This window comes from Phaethon aethereus (genome assembly GCF_964289735.1).
Source record: "Phaethon aethereus genome assembly, chromosome: 34".
Taxonomy (NCBI): domain Eukaryota; kingdom Metazoa; phylum Chordata; class Aves; order Phaethontiformes; family Phaethontidae; genus Phaethon; species Phaethon aethereus.
The window spans coordinates 174,191-189,606 of record NC_138610.1 but is presented as its reverse complement, the minus strand read 5'-3'; the positions used below and the strand labels follow the sequence as shown (position 1 = coordinate 189,606).

General features: G+C 70.3%; 2 protein-coding genes across 2 annotated transcripts in view; one reads left to right on the top strand and one right to left on the bottom strand.

Moving 5' to 3' along the window:
• The window catches only part of PRR12 (proline rich 12), a gene marked incomplete at both ends in the record, with an annotated part of 15,246 nt that extends 417 nt beyond the window's left edge, over positions 1-14,829 (bottom strand). The window contains 5 exon segments of the mRNA XM_082012290.1: positions 4,623-4,951; positions 7,459-7,941; positions 7,944-7,959; positions 10,662-14,101; positions 14,658-14,829. Of these exon segments, the coding sequence (XP_081868416.1) occupies positions 4,623-4,951; positions 7,459-7,941; positions 7,944-7,959; positions 10,662-14,101; positions 14,658-14,829 (4,440 nt within the window).
• A 450-nt stretch (positions 14,830-15,279) lies between these two features.
• LOC309414910 (uncharacterized protein) overlaps positions 15,280-15,416 on the top strand; it is a gene marked incomplete at both ends in the record, with an annotated part of 3,463 nt that continues 3,326 nt past the window's right edge. The window contains 1 exon segment of the mRNA XM_082012289.1: positions 15,280-15,296. Coding sequence (XP_081868415.1) covers positions 15,280-15,296 — 17 coding nt within the window.

Sequence of the window (15,416 nt, the reverse complement as noted above, 5' to 3'; positions counted from 1 at the left end):
GCCCCCCCAGCCCCCCCAAACCTTCCCCAGCCCCCCGTGTGCCCCCCCAGACCCCCAAACCTGCCCCAGCCCCCCCGTGTGCCCCCCAAACCTGCCCCAGCCCCCCGTATGCCCCCCAGCCCCCCCAAACCTGCCCCAGCCCCCCCGTGTGCCCCCCCAGCCCCCCAAACCTTCCCCAGCCCCCCGTGTGCCCCCCCAGACCCCCAAACCGGCCCCAGCCCCCCCGTGTGCCCCCCAGACCCCCAAACCTTCCCCAGCCCCCCGTGTGCCCCCCCAGACCCCCAAACCGGCCCCAGCCCCCCCGTGTGCCCCCCCAGACCCCCAAACCTGCCCCAGCCCCCCGTGTGCCCCCCCAGACCCCCAAACCTGCCCCAGCCCCCCCGTGTGCCCCCCCAGCCCCCCCAAACCGGCCCCAGCCCCCCGTATGCCCCCCAGCCCCCCCAAACCTGCCCCAGCCCCCCCGTGTGCCCCCCCAGACCCCCAAACCGGCCCCAGCCCCGCCAAAGGCAGCCTCAGCCCCCTGCTGCCCTCCTGCCCTCCCCAGCACGTCCCAGTAAGCACCAGTAAGTCTACTGGTGCCACACGCTAGCTTGTGGTTCCTCTGCCAGTGCTCCCAGTCCCTCCCAGTGCTCCCAGTTCCCCTCCCAGTCCCTCTCCCAGTGCCCCCAGTCCCTCTCCCAGCACCTTCTCCCGTCTCCCAGTGCCTTCTCCTGCCTCCCAGTGCCTCTCCCAGTGCTCCCAGTCCCTCTTCCAGAGCCTCCACCTGCCTCCCAGTGCCCCCAGTGCCTCTCCCAGTGCTCCCAGTGCCTCTCCCAGTACTCCCAGCCCCTCTCTCAGCACCTTCTCCTGCCTTTTAGTGCCTTCTCCTGCCTCCCAGTGCCTCTCCCAGTGCTCCCAGTGCCTCTCCCATTGCCCCCAGTGCCTCTCCCAGTGCTCCCAGTGCCTCTCCCAGTGCTCCCAGTCCTTCTCCCAGAGCCTTCTCCTGCCTCCCAGTGCTTTCTCCTGCCTCCCAGTGCTCCCAGTGCCTCTCCCAGTGCCCCCACTGCCTCTCCCAGCACCTTCTCCTGCCTCCCAGTGCTTTCTCCTGCCTCCCAGTGCTCCCAGTGCCTCTCCCAGTGCTCCCAGTGCCTCTCCCAGTGCCCCCAGTCCCTCTCCCGGCACCTTCTCCTGCCTCTCAGTGCCTTCTCCTGCCTCCCACTGCCTCTCCCAGTGCTCCCAGTCCCTCTCCCAGTGCTCCCAGTGCCTCTCCCAGTGCTCCCAGTGCCTCCCAGTGCCCACCTTCAGCGCCTGGATGTCCTCCACGCGCACAACGAACTCGTCCCTCTCGCGGAAGATGCCCCCAGTCCCTCTCCCAGTGCTCCCAGTGCCTCTCCCAGTGCTCCCAGTCCTTCTCCCAGAGCCTTCTCCTGCCTCCCAGTGCTTTCTCCTGCCTCCCAGTGCTCCCAGTGCCTCTCCCAGTACTCCGAGTCCCTCTCCCAGTGCCCCCAGTCCCTCTCCCAGTGCTCCCAGTGCCTCTCCCAGTGCTCCCAGTCCTTCTCCCAGAGCCTTCTCCTGCCTCCCAGTGCTTTCTCCTGCCTCCCAGTGCTCCCAGTGCCTCTCCCAGTGCTCCCAGTGCCTCTCCCAGTGCCCCCAGTCCCTCTCCCAGCACCTTCTCCTGCCTCTCAGTGCCTTCTCCTGCCTCCCACTGCCTCTCCCAGTGCTCCCAGTCCCTCTCCCAGTGCTCCCAGTGCCTCTCCCAGTGCTCCCAGTGCCTCTCCCAGTGCCCCCAGTCCCTCTCCCGGCACCTTCTCCTGCCTCTCAGTGCCTTCTCCTGCCTCCCACTGCCTCTCCCAGTGCCCCCAGTGCCTCTCCCAGTGCTCCCAGTGCCTCTCCCAGTGCTCCCAGTCCTTCTCCCAGAGCCTTCTCCTGCCTCCCAGTGCCCCTCCCAGTGCTCCCAGTGCCTCTCCCAGTGCTCCCAGTGCCTCCCAGTGCCCACCTTCAGCGCCTGGATGTCCTCCACGCGCACGACGAACTCGTCCCTCTCGCGGAAGATGCCCCCAGTCCCTCTCCCAGTGCTCCCAGTGCCTCTCCCAGTGCTCCCAGTGCCTCTCCCAGTGCTCCCAGTCCTTCTCCCAGAGCCTTCTCCTGCCTCCCAGTGCTTTCTCCTGCCTCCCAGTGCTCCCAGTGCCTCTCCCAGTGCTCCCAGTGCCTCTCCCAGTGCTCCCAGTGCCTCCCAGTGCCCACCTTCAGCGCCTGGATGTCCTCCACGCGCACGACGAACTCGTCCCTCTCGCGGAAGATGCCCCCAGTCCCTCTCCCAGTGCTCCCAGTGCCTCTCCCAGTGCTCCCAGTCCTTCTCCCAGAGCCTTCTCCTGCCTCCCAGTGCTTTCTCCTGCCTCCCAGTGCTCCCAGTGCCTCTCCCAGTGCTCCCAGTGCCTCTCCCAGTGCCCCCAGTCCCTCTCCCGGCACCTTCTCCTGCCTCCCACTGCCTCTCCCAGTGCTCCCAGTGCCTCTCCCAGTGCTCCCAGTGCCTCTCCCAGTGCCCCCAGTCCCTCTCCCAGTGCTCCCAGTCCCTCTCCCAGTGCTCCCAGTGCCTCTCCCAGTGCTCCCAGTCCTTCTCCCAGAGCCTTCTCCTGCCTCCCAGTGCTTTCTCCTGCCTCCCAGTGCTCCCAGTGCCTCTCCCAGTGCTCCCAGTGCCTCTCCCAGTGCCCCCAGTCCCTCTCCCGGCACCTTCTCCTGCCTCTCAGTGCCTTCTCCTGCCTCCCACTGCCTCTCCCAGTGCTCCCAGTCCCTCTCCCAGTGCCCCCAGTGCCTCTCCCAGTGCTCCCAGTGCCTCCCAGTGCCCACCTTCAGCGCCTGGATGTCCTCCACGCGCACGACGAACTCGTCCCTCTCGCGGAAGATGCCCCCAGTCCCTCTCCCAGTGCTCCCAGTGCCTCTCCCAGTGCTCCCAGTCCTTCTCCCAGAGCCTTCTCCTGCCTCCCAGTGCTTTCTCCTGCCTCCCAGTGCTCCCAGTGCCTCTCCCAGTGCTCCCAGTGCCTCTCCCAGTGCCCCCAGTCCCTCTCCCGGCACCTTCTCCTGCCTCCCACTGCCTCTCCCAGTGCTCCCAGTGCCTCTCCCAGTGCTCCCAGTGCCTCTCCCAGTGCCCCCAGTCCCTCTCCCAGTGCTCCCAGTCCCTCTCCCAGTGCTCCCAGTGCCTCTCCCAGTGCTCCCAGTCCTTCTCCCAGAGCCTTCTCCTGCCTCCCAGTGCTTTCTCCTGCCTCCCAGTGCTCCCAGTGCCTCTCCCAGTGCTCCCAGTGCCTCTCCCAGTGCCCCCAGTCCCTCTCCCGGCACCTTCTCCTGCCTCTCAGTGCCTTCTCCTGCCTCCCACTGCCTCTCCCAGTGCTCCCAGTCCCTCTCCCAGTGCCCCCAGTGCCTCTCCCAGTGCTCCCAGTGCCTCCCAGTGCCCACCTTCAGCGCCTGGATGTCCTCCACGCGCACGACGAACTCGTCCCTCTCGCGGAAGATGCCCCCAGTCCCTCTCCCAGTGCTCCCAGTGCCTCTCCCAGTGCTCCCAGTCCTTCTCCCAGAGCCTTCTCCTGCCTCCCAGTGCTTTCTCCTGCCTCCCAGTGCTCCCAGTGCCTCTCCCAGTGCTCCCAGTGCCTCTCCCAGTGCCCCCAGTCCCTCTCCCGGCACCTTCTCCTGCCTCCCACTGCCTCTCCCAGTGCTCCCAGTGCCTCTCCCAGTGCTCCCAGTGCCTCTCCCAGTGCCCCCAGTCCCTCTCCCAGTGCTCCCAGTCCCTCTCCCAGTGCTCCCAGTGCCTCTCCCAGTGCTCCCAGTCCTTCTCCCAGAGCCTTCTCCTGCCTCCCAGTGCTTTCTCCTGCCTCCCAGTGCTCCCAGTGCCTCTCCCAGTGCTCCCAGTGCCTCTCCCAGTGCCCCCAGTCCCTCTCCCGGCACCTTCTCCTGCCTCTCAGTGCCTTCTCCTGCCTCCCACTGCCTCTCCCAGTGCTCCCAGTCCCTCTCCCAGTGCCCCCAGTGCCTCTCCCAGTGCTCCCAGTGCCTCCCAGTGCCCACCTTCAGCGCCTGGATGTCCTCCACGCGCACGACGAACTCGTCCCTCTCGCGGAAGATGCCCCCAGTCCCTCTCCCAGTGCTCCCAGTGCCTCTCCCAGTGCTCCCAGTCCTTCTCCCAGAGCCTTCTCCTGCCTCCCAGTGCTTTCTCCTGCCTCCCAGTGCTCCCAGTGCCTCTCCCAGTGCTCCCAGTCCCTCTCCCAGTGCTCCCAGTGCCCCTCCCAGTGCCCCCAGTGCCTCTCCCAGTGCTCCCAGTGCCTCCCAGTGCCCACCTTCAGCGCCTGGATGTCCTCCACGCGCACGACGAACTCGTCCCTCTCGCGGAAGATGCCCCCAGTCCCTCTCCCAGTGCTCCCAGTGCCTCTCCCAGTGCTCCCAGTCCTTCTCCCAGAGCCTTCTCCTGCCTCCCAGTGCTTTCTCCTGCCTCCCAGTGCTCCCAGTGCCTCTCCCAGTGCTCCCAGTGCCTCTCCCAGTGCTCCCAGTCCCTCTCCCAGCACCTTCTCCTGCCTCTCAGTGCCTTCTCCTGCCTCCCACTGCCCCTCCCAGTGCTCCCAGTGCCTCTCCCAGTGCTCCCAGTGCCTCCCAGTGCCCACCTTCAGCGCCTGGATGTCCTCCACGCGCACGACGAACTCGTCCCTCTCGCGGAAGATGCCCTCGCCGCCGCTCTCGGCCTCGTCCTCGTCGGTGTCGCCGCACACGGCCGCCGTCTCCTGCTTCTTGGCCAGGTGAAGCGGCCGCGAGTCCTCGGGCTCCTCCCGCTCGGGGGAGACGGGGGCCACCGGCTCGGGGGGGGCCTTGGCCGCCGGGGGGGCCGGCGGGGGGGCCGCAGGGGGGGCCGCCGGCACCGGCGGGGCGGGGGGGTCGGGCTGCGAGCCCTCCGAGGGCGCGGGGCTCGGGGGCTTCTCCTCGGCTGGGGGGACGTCTGGGGAGACGAAGGGGGGGGGGTCAGCGGGGGGGGGGTCCTAGTTGGGGGTCGCTTCCCCGAGGGGGGGGGGTTGGGGGTCTCAGGAGGTTTCGGTGTGCCCCAGAAGTGTCTTAGGGGTCCCAGGGTCTCTCTATGGGTCCCAGCACCCCCCAAGAACTCTCTATGGGTCCCAGGGGCTCTCTATGGGCCCCAGGGGCTCTCTATGGGTCCCAGGAGCTCTCTATAGGTCCCAGTACGGCCCAAGAGTTCTCTATGGGCCCCAGGGGCTCTCTATGGGTCCCAGCACCCCCCAAGAGCTCTCTATGGGCCCCAGGGGCTCTCTATGGGTCCCAGCACCCCCCAAGAGCTCTCTATGGGCCCCAGGGGCTCTCTATGGGTCCCAGCACCCCCCAAGAGCTCTCTATGGGTCCCAGGAGCTCTCTATGGGCCCCAGGGGCTCTCTATGGGTCCCAGCACCTCCCTGTGGGTCGCAAGAGCCCTCTATGGGTCCCAGCACATCCCTGCGGGTCCCAGGAGCTCTCTACGGGTCCCAGCACCTCCTAAGAGCTCTCTATGGGTCCCAGGGGCTCTCTGTGGGTCCCAGCACCTCCCTGTGGGTCCCAGAGGCTCTCTATGGGTCCCAGGGGCTCTCTATGGGTCCCAGGACCTCCCTGTGGGTCCCAGCACCTCCCTGTGGGTCCCAGGAGCTCTCTGTGGGTCCCAAGAGCTCTCTATGGGTCCCAGGAGCTCTCTATAGGTCCCAGTACGCCCCAAGAGCTCTCTGTGGGTCCCAAGAGCTCTCTGTGGGTCCCAGGAGTTCTCTATGGGTCGCAGCACCTCCCTGCAGGTCCCAGGGGCTCTCTATGGGTCCCAGCACCCCCCAAGAGCTCTCTATGGGCCCCAGGGGCTCTCTATGGGTCCCAGCACCTCCCAAGAGCTCTCTATGGGTCTCAGGGGCTCTCTATGGGTCCCAGCACCTCCCTGTGGGTCGCAAGAGCTCTCTATGGGTCCCAGGAGCCCTCTATGGGTCCCAGCACATCCCTGTGGGTCCCATGGGCTCTTTATGGGTCCCAGGGGCTCTCTATGGGTCCCAGGAGCTCCCTGTGGGTCCCAGGACCTCCCTGTGGGTCCCAAGAGCTCTCTATGGGCCCCAGGGGCTCTGTATGGGTCCCAGGACATCCCTGCATGTCCCAGCACCTCCCTGTGGGTCCCAGAGGCTCTCTGTGGGTCCCAAGAGCTCTCTATGGGCCCCAGGGGCTCTCTATGGGTCTCAGGAGCTCTCTATGGGTCCCAGTACCCCCCAAGAGCTCTCTATGGGTCCCAGGAGCTCTCTATGGGTCCCAGCACCTCCCTGGGGGTCCCAGGAGCCCTTTACGGGTCCCAGCACCTCCCTGTGCGTCCCAGAGGCTCTCTATGGGTCCCAGCACCCCCCAAGAGCTCTCTATGGGCCCGAGGGGCTCTCTATGGGCCCCAGGTGCTCTCTATGGGTCCCAGCACCCCCCAAGAGCTCTCTATGGGCCCCAGGGGCTCTCTACGGGTCCCAGCACCTCCCAGGAGCCCTTTACGGGTCCCAGCACCTCTCTATGGGCCCCAGGGGCTCTCTATGGGTCCCAGCACCTCGCTGTGGGTCCCAGAGGCTCTCTGTGGGTCCCAAGAGCTCTCTATGGGCCCCAGGGGCTCTCTATGGGTCTCAGGAGCTCTCTATGGGTCCCAGTACCCCCCAAGAGCTCTCTATGGGTCCCAGGAGCTCTCTATGGGTCCCAGCACCTCCCTGGGGGTCCCAGGAGCCCTTTACGGGTCCCAGCACCTCCCTGTGCGTCCCAGAGGCTCTCTATGGGTCCCAGCACCCCCCAAGAGCTCTCTATGGGCCCCAGGGGCTCTCTATGGGCCCCAGGTGCTCTCTATGGGTCCCAGCACCCCCCAAGAGCTCTCTATGGGTCCCAGGGGCTCTCTACGGGTCCCAGCACCCCCCAAGAGCTCTCTATGGGCCCCAGGGGCTCTCTACGGGTCCCAGCACCTCCCAGGAGCCCTTTACGGGTCCCAGCACCTCTCTATGGGCCCCAGGGGCTCTCTATAGGTCCCAGCACCTCCCTGTGGGTCCCAGAGGCTCTCTACGGGTCCCAGCACCCCCCAAGAGCTCTCTATGGGCCCCAGGGGCTCTCTATGGGTCCCAGCACCTCCCTGTGGGTCCCAGAGGCTCTCTACGGGTCCCAGCACCCCCCAAGAGCTCTCTATGGGCCCCAGGGGCTCTCTATGGGTCCCAGCACCTCCCTGTGGGTCCCAGAGGCTCTCTACGGGTCCCAGCACCCCCCAAGAGCTCTCTATGGGTCCCAGGGGCTCTCTATGGGTCCCAGCACCTCCCTGGGGGTCCCAGAGGCTCTCTACGGGTCCCAGCACCCCCCAAGAGCTCTCTATGGGCCCCAGGGGCTCTCTACGGGTCCCAGCACCTCCCTGCACGTCCCAGCGATTTCGGGGGGGGGGGGTGTGTCCGCGCGCCCGCGTCCCCCGGGCAGGAGGGCACCCACCGGGGGGGTCGGGGTCGCGGCGGTCGGCGGGGTCGTAGAGGGCGGAGATGGCGGAGGAGATGCTCTTCTGCAGGTCCTGGTTCTTGCTGACGGAGTCTTCCTCGTCGGAGGAGAAGGACGGCAGCGTCTCCAGGTTGCGCTTCAGCTCCTCGTCCAGCCGCTTGCAGGGGCTGGGACACGCCATCACCAGCCCCTCGCCCTCCGGCCCCTCCAGCCCCCCCGCCAGCACGGGGGGGCCGACGGCGAAGGGGGCGGCGGGGGGCGGCCGGGGGGTCTTGGAGGGGCTGGCGGCGGCGGGGGGCGGGGGCTGGCGCTTGCCGGCCTTGAGGAAGTCGAGGAAAGAGGCCATGAACCCCGACTTCGCCTCCGGCGCCTTCTCCTCCGCCTCCCGCGGCTTCGGCCGGACGCGCTCCCGCGGCCGCACGCCGCCCGGGGGGGGCTCGGGGGGCGCCGCGCCCGGCCCGGGGGGGACGCCCCCCCCGCCGGCGCCGCCAGCTTGATCTGGGAGGGGAGGGGGGGGGGTGTTGGGGGAGCGGGATGGGCCGGGGACCCCCCCGAGCCCCCCCCCCGAGCTTCGCCCCCCCCCCCCCCCCCCGCTCCCGGAGCGCCCGGGGAAGCGGGGGGGGCGACGGCCGGCAGGACCCCCCCCAGCTCCCAGTGCCCCCCACTGCCTCCCAGTATCCCCATTACCTCCCAGTGCCCCCCCATTGCCTCCCAGTGCGCCCATTAGCTCCCAGTGCCCCCCGTTACCTCCCAGTGCCCCCCATCGCCTCCCAGTGTGCCCATTACCTCCCAGCGCCCCCCATTGCCTCCCAGTATCCCCATTACCTCCCAGTGCCCCCCCCATTGCCTCCCAGTGCGCCCATTAGCTCCCAGTGCCCCCCGTTACCTCCCAGTGCCCCCCCATTGCCTCCCAGTGTGCCCATTAGCTCCCAGTGCCCCCCGTTACCTCCCAGTGCCCCCCACTACTTCCCAGTATCCCCATTACTTCCCAGTGCCTCCCATTGCCTCCCAGTGCCCCCCGTTACCTCCCATTGCCCCCCATTGCCTCCCAGTATCCCCATTACCTCCCAGTGCCCCCCCATTGCCTCCCAGTGTGCCCATTAGCTCCCAGTGCCCCCCATTACCTCCCAGTGCCTCCCATTGCCTCCCAGTGCCCCCCGTTACCTCCCATTGCCCCTCATTGCCTCCCAGTATCCCCATTACCTCCCAGTGCCCCCCCATTGCCTCCCAGTGTGCCCATTAGCTCCCAGTGCCTCCCATTGCCTCCCAGTGCCCCCCGTTACCTCCCAGTGCTCCCCATTGCCTCCCAGTGTGCCCATTACCTCCCAGTGCCCCCCACTGCTTCCCAGTATCCCCATTACTTCCCAGTGCCCCCCGCTACCTCCCAGTGCCTCCCATTGCCTCCCAGTGCCCCCCGTTACCTCCCAGCGCCCCCCATTGCCTCCCAGTATCCCCATTACCTCCCAGTGCCCCCCATTGCCTCCCCGTGTGCCCATTAGCTCCCAGTGCCCCCCGTTACCTCCCAGTGCCCCCCATCGCCTCCCAGTGTGCCCATTACCTCCCAGTGCCCCCCATTGCCTCCCCGTGTGCCCATTAGCTCCCAGTGCCCCCCGTTACCTCCCAGTGCCCCCCATCGCCTCCCAGTGTGCCCATTACCTCCCAGCGCCCCCCATTGCCTCCCAGTATCCCCATTACCTCCCAGTGCCCCCCGCTATCTCCCCGTGCCCCCCATTACCTCCCAGTATCCCTATTACCTCCCAGTGCCCCCCCATTGCCTCCCAGTGTGCCCATTGGCTCCCAGTGCCCCCAACTATCTCCCAGTGCCCTCCCACCACCCAGTATCCCCATTAGCTCCCAGTACCCCAGTAGCCTGTCACATCTTAACCACCTCCCGCACCCCCCGATACTTACCAGTGCCCCCAGCAGCTCCCAGTGCCCCCCATTACCTCCCAGTGCCCCCCAGCAGCTCCCAGTCTCCCCCATTACCTCCCAGTGCTCCCCAGCAGCTCCCATTACCCCAGTAGCCTTTTGTACCCCCCCGAGCCCCCCAGTACCTACCAGTGCCAACGGCCCAACGGCAACTGGAAACCACCCCCGAACGAGCCCCACCCCCCCAGCCTCCGCACCCCCCGACCCCCCAAATCCTCACCTCGAGGGGCTCCAAGGCGTTGCAGCCGCCCTGCCCCCAACCAGGGGCTTGTGGGGGGCAGGAGGCCAGGGGGGACCCCCCAAAAAGCCCAAACCCCCCCTTATCCCCCAACCGTCACCCCCGAGACCCCCAAAGCCCCCCAAAGCCCCCCAAATCTCGAGGGGCTTGAGGGGCTCCAGGCCATTGCCGCGTCCAACCTTGGGGTTCCCCGGGACCACCGGAGGGTGGGAGACCGGGGAGGAGCCCCCCAAAAAGCCCCAATCCCCCTTTTAGCCCCCCAACCTTCACTCCCCCAGACCCCCAGCACCCCCAAAGCCCCCCAAACCCCCCCAAATCCTCACCTCGAGGAGCTTGAGGGGCTCCAAGCCATTGCCGCGTCCAACCTTGGGGTTCCCCGGGACCACCGGAGGGTGGGAGACCCGGGGGAGCCCCCCAAAAAGCCCCAATCCCCCTTTTTACCCTGAATCTCCTCAGCCCGAGACCCCCAGCACCCCCAAAGCCCCCCAAATCCTCACCTCGAGGGGCTTGAGGGGCTCCAGGCCATTGCCACGTCCAACCTTGGGGTTCCCCGGGACCACCGGAGGGTGGGAGACCGGGGAGGAGCCCCCCAAAAAGCCCCAATCCCCCTTTTAGCCCCCCAACCTTCACTCCCCCAGACCCCCAGCACCCCCAAAGCCCCCCAAACCCCCCCAAATCCTCACCTCGAGGAGCTTGAGGAGCTCCAAGCCATTGCCGCGTCCAACCTTGGGGTTCCCCGGGACCACCGGAGGGTGGGAGACCCGGGGGAGCCCCCCAAAAAGCCCCAATCCCCCTTTTTACCCTGAATCTCCGCAGCCCGAGACCCCCAGCACCCCCAAAGCCCCCCAAATCCTCACCTCGAGGGGCTTGAGGGGCTCCAGGCCATTGCCACGTCCAACCTTGGGGTTCCCCGGGACCACCGGAGGGTGGGAGACCGGGGAGGAGCCCCCCAAAAAGCCCCAATCCCCCTTTTAGCCCCCCAACCTTCACTCCCCCAGACTCCCAGCACCCCCAAAGCCCCCCAAATCCTCACCTCGAGGGGCTTGAGGGGCTCCAGGCCGTCGCCCTCGCCCCCCTCCTCGCCGCCCTTCTTGCCCCGTCCCCGTCCTCGTCCCCGCGGCTTTTTGGCTGCGTCGGGGGCCAGCGGCCCCGGCCCCTCGGCCAAGGGCCGGATGCGGGGTCGCCCCCGCGGGCGGGGGGGTCCCTCGCGTTTGGGTTTGGTGGGTTTGCGGCCGCGTTTTTTGGGAGCGGGGTGGGGTCCCGGGCGGGGGCAGAAGCCGGGGTCTCCCGGGGGGCCGGGGCGCGCGCGGCAGCTGGAGATGAGGTCGGGCAGCAGGTCCGGCAGCCGGCGGCTGTTGAGGCGGATGTCGGCGGGGACGTCGGCTTTCTCCTCGTCGTCCTGGAACTCGTACTCCTGGGCGTAGGTTTTTTTGGGGGGCGGGAAGGGGTCCCGGCGGCGGAGGAGGTGGAAGGAGGAGGTCTTCAGCAGCTTCTTGGGCTTGGAGGAGCAGAAGAGGGGGGCGGCCAGGGGGGGCTTGGGACCCTCGCCCGTGCTCTGGATCAGCCCCAGGGGCTCGGCGTTGACGGTGGAGGGCAGCTCGTGCTTGGGGGGCTCCAAGCCCAGCGGGGGGGCTTCGCCCCCCGCCCCCTCGGCGGGGCAGAAGGGGGGGTAGCTCTGGCCCATGTCGTACGGGGGGGGCTTCAGCCCCTCGGGACGGGGCTCTAACCCCCCCGCTCCTTCCTCCTCCTCCTCCTCGGCGCCCTTGGGGAAGTCCTCGGGGGGGGGCCCGAACATGTCCTCCATGCCGGGGAAGAAGCCGCGCTCCTCGTCCGGCAGCAGCGCGTCGGGGAAGCAGATGGAGGTCAAGGGCACGAAGCGGCCCTTGCCCCCCGCCGGGCTCCCCCCCTCGGCGAACTGGTCCTTGGCTTCCAGCGGGGCGGGGGCCACCGCCGGCCCCCCCTCGGGAGCCAGCAGGTGACCCGGGGGGCCCTGGACCCCCCCGGCTTGGCCCAGATGAGGCTCCAAGCCCAGGGGGGGCTCCAAAAAGTCTTGGATCTCCTGGGGGGGGGGCAGCACCTCCATGGAGTCGGGGGGCAGCGGCGGGGGGGCCTGGGGGTCCAGCCCCTGCGAGCGGACGTGGGCGCGGTGCAGGTGGGCTTCCAGCAGCAGCTGGGGCGAGGGGGCGGCCGGGGGGGCCGGGGGTGCCGGGGGTGCCGGGGGGGGCGGCGGGGGGGGCGGCGGCGGGGGGGGCGGCATGCGCTGCTGCTCCAGGAGGCGGACGTCGAGGGGGGGTCTGCCCTTGGGGCGGGGGTGCAGCTGGCTCTGGGTGTGGGTCAGGACGGAGGGAAGGAGGGACCCCCCCGGCACCGGCCCCAGCTCGGGGGGGGGGTCCAGCAGGAGCCCGTGGGGCTCCAGGGGGGGTCCCTCGGCCACCAGCCGCCCGTGCTCGGGGGTCTTGGGCAAGTAGCCGTGGGGCCGCCCCAGCTCCTTGCCGCCGGCCAAGCGCTCGCCCGCGTCCTTCAGCTCCTGCCCGTAGGAATCCAGCGCGGCGGCGGGCGGCGGCGGCGGCGGGGCGGGGGGCTGGTGGCCGTAGTGGACCACCGAGGTGGCCGCCAGCCCCTCGCCCCCCGCGCCGGCCCCCCCGCCGGCCCCCCGGTATTCCTTGCCGCGCTCCGGCTTCTTCTTCTCCTTCAGCAGCGCCAGCTCCAGCGCCGGCCCCTCCAGGTTGGAATTGGGCCGGATGACGCTCTGCAGCTGGTACCGCTCCTCCGCCTTCCCCAGCCCCCCGTAGCCCCCCAGGCCCTTGCCCGCGCCCCCCCGCTCCTCGCAAGCCCCCAGCCCCTCGGCCGGCCCGCGGGGCGGGCTGGGGGCTTGCAGGAGGTGCTGGATGAGGAAATCCTCGTCCTCGCTGCGTTCGGCCGCCAGCAGCTCCGCTTCGCCCTTCGCCCCTTTGCCGAAAGCGGGGGGGCGGTCCAGCCCCCCCGGCCCCCCGCCGTAGCCCCCCGCCATGAAGGAGGGGGACAGGACGGACCCCAGGTATTTTTGGGACTGGCCCGGCGAGGCCCCGCTCTGGGGCCGGGCGGCCGGCGGCGACTGGAGGGGGCGGACGATGGGCGAGGGGCTGGAGCCCCCCAGGCCGGCGTAGGGCAGCGGGGCCGGCATGGCGGGCGAGTGGCCGGTGCCGTAGCCCAGGGAGGGGCTGGCGGTGGCCAAACCCTGGGAGGGGGCCGGGGGGCCGTAGGCCGCCGCCTGCCCCCCCTCGGGCTGCACCCCATAGGGCAGCGCCTGCAGCTGCTCGGGGGAGAAGGTCTGGCCCTGCCCCACGCAGGGCTGCAGCCCCGGCCCGCCCGGGCCCCCCGGCCCCCCGCCTTGCCCCCCGGCCGCGTAGCCGGGGGCCTTGCCCCCCAGCTCGCCCCCCTGCCCGCCGCCGAAGCCCCCGGCGGGCTGCCCGCCGGCCCCCAGGCTTTGGGGGGCCGGGGGGTTGGCGCCGTAGCCGGCGGCCGGCCCCATGGCTAGCAGGTTTTGGGGTTGGCCCGGAGAATAGGCGGGGGACTGGCTGGCGATGACGGAGCTGGGTTTGGGGGTGCCGGGGGTGTAGCCGCTCTGGCACTTGGGGGTGGCGGTGGAGCGGGGGGGCTGCCGCGACGCCGAGTAACTCTTGGACTTGCCGCCGCCGTTGCCGGCGCCGCCGGCCGCCGCCGCCGCTCCTCCTCCTCCTCCACCGCCGCCGCCGCCGGAATACGCCGGCGACTGAATGATGGGCCGGTAACTCTGGGCGGGTTCGGGTCGCGGGGCCGGGGGCGCGTTTTTGGGGGGTTGCTGAGACCCCTCGGAGCTGGCGGGGGACTGTTCGCCCAAGGGGCTGCAGGAGAGCGCGGCGCGGTGCGGCATTTGCTGGTAGGTCCCGCCGCAGCTCAGGTAGTGCTGCAGCCCGTGCGCCGCCGGCGGCAGCTGCGGCTGGGCGCCCGCCGGCCGCTGGTAGTGCTTGATGACGCTGTCCTGTCGCGGCACGGCGCGGTCGCCGCCGGCGCCGGCTCCGCCGCCGCCGGCGCCGGCCGCGCCGCCGAAAACCGAAGCGTTGTAGAGTTGAGCCGGTTGCTCGGCCGGGGCGGCCAAGGGAGCGGAGAGGAGGTTAAACTGCGAGGAGGCGGGCGGCCCGCGGTACGCCGAGCTCTGCGCCGGTAAACCGGAGCCCAGGACGGCGCCGCCGAGCCGCTCGAAGCCCAGCGAGGACGGGACGCTGGGCTGCGCCGGCTTGATGTGCAGGAGGGGGTCGTGGGGGGACAGCAGCCCGTTGGAGCCGGGGCTGAAGGCGGCCTCGGGCAAGCTGAGCGGCGAGCTGACCGGGAAGCTGCGCCCGCTGAAGGACGCCGGGTGCTGGTAGGCGCTGAGGGCCGAGGAGGAAGGGAAGGTTCCGGAACCCGGCAACGCGCCCGAGATGAAGAGTTCGGCCGGCGCCGGCGTGTGCATGGCTGCGGGAGGCAGAGGGGAGGGGGGGGTGAGGGGAGGGGGGGGGGGGTGTGGGGGACGTGGGCAAGTAGGAATCCCCCTTGGACAACTGGGGATGCTCGGGGGCAACTGGGGACCCCCTCGGGGCAAATAGGACCCCCTCGGGGCAAGTAGGACCCCCCTGGGGCAACTGGGGATGCCCTGGGGTATGTGGGGACCCCCCCGGGGCAAATAGGACCCCCCTGGGGCAAGTAGGACCCCCCTGGGGCAACTGGGGATGCCCTGGGGTACGTGGGGACCCCCCCCGGGGCAAGTAGGACCCCCCTGGGGCAACTGGGGATGCTCTGGGGCAACTGGGGATGCCCTGGGGTACGTGGGGACCCCCCCCGGGGCAAGTAGGACCCCCCTGGGGCAACTGGGGATGCCCTGGGGTATGTGGGGACCCCCCCGGGGCAAATAGGACCCCCCTGGGGCAAGTAGGACCCCCCTAGGGCAACTGGGGATGCTCTGGGGCAACTGGGGATGCCCTGGGGTACGGGGGGGACCCCCCTGGGGCAGGATCGGGCCCCCCAGACCCACCAGTCTGCCAGGAGGGGGTGCGGAACTGGGAGAGCAGGGAGGAGGCGGAGGGGCCGGGCTGCGGCGCCCGCGACTCCAGCGCCGAGATGAGGTTCATGACGGAGGCGTCGGGCGCGGCGCCGCCCGCGTGGTGCAGCCCCGTCTCGAAGAGCCCCGACAGCCCTGCGGCACGCGGCGCGGCGCGGGGACGCGTCAGCGGCGCGGGCACGGGGGACGGGGACGCGTCAGGGGCGCGGGCACGGGGGACGGGGACACGTCAGGGGCACGGGCACAGGGGACGGGGACACGGGGGACAGGGACAGGGACGCGTCAGGGGCGCGGGCGCGGGGGACAGGGACACGGGGGACGGGGACGCGTCAGGGGCGCGGGCACGGGGGACGGGGACACGGGGGACGGGGATGCGTCAGGGACGGGGACGCGGGGGACAGGGACACGTCAGGGGCGCGGGCACAGGGGACGGGGACGCGGGGGACGGGGACGCGTCAGGGGCGCAGGCGCGGGGGACGGGGACGCGTCAGGGGCGCGGGCACCGGGGACGGGGACACGGGGGACGGGGATGCGTCAGGGACGGGGACGCGGGGGACGGGGACGCGTCAGGGGCGCGGGCACGGGGGACGGGGACATGGGGGACGGGGATGCGTCAGGGACGGGGACACGGGGGACGGGGACACGGGGGACGGGGACACGGGGGACGGGGACACGGGGGACGGGGACACGGGGGACGGGGACACGGGGGACGGGGACACGTCAGGGACGGGG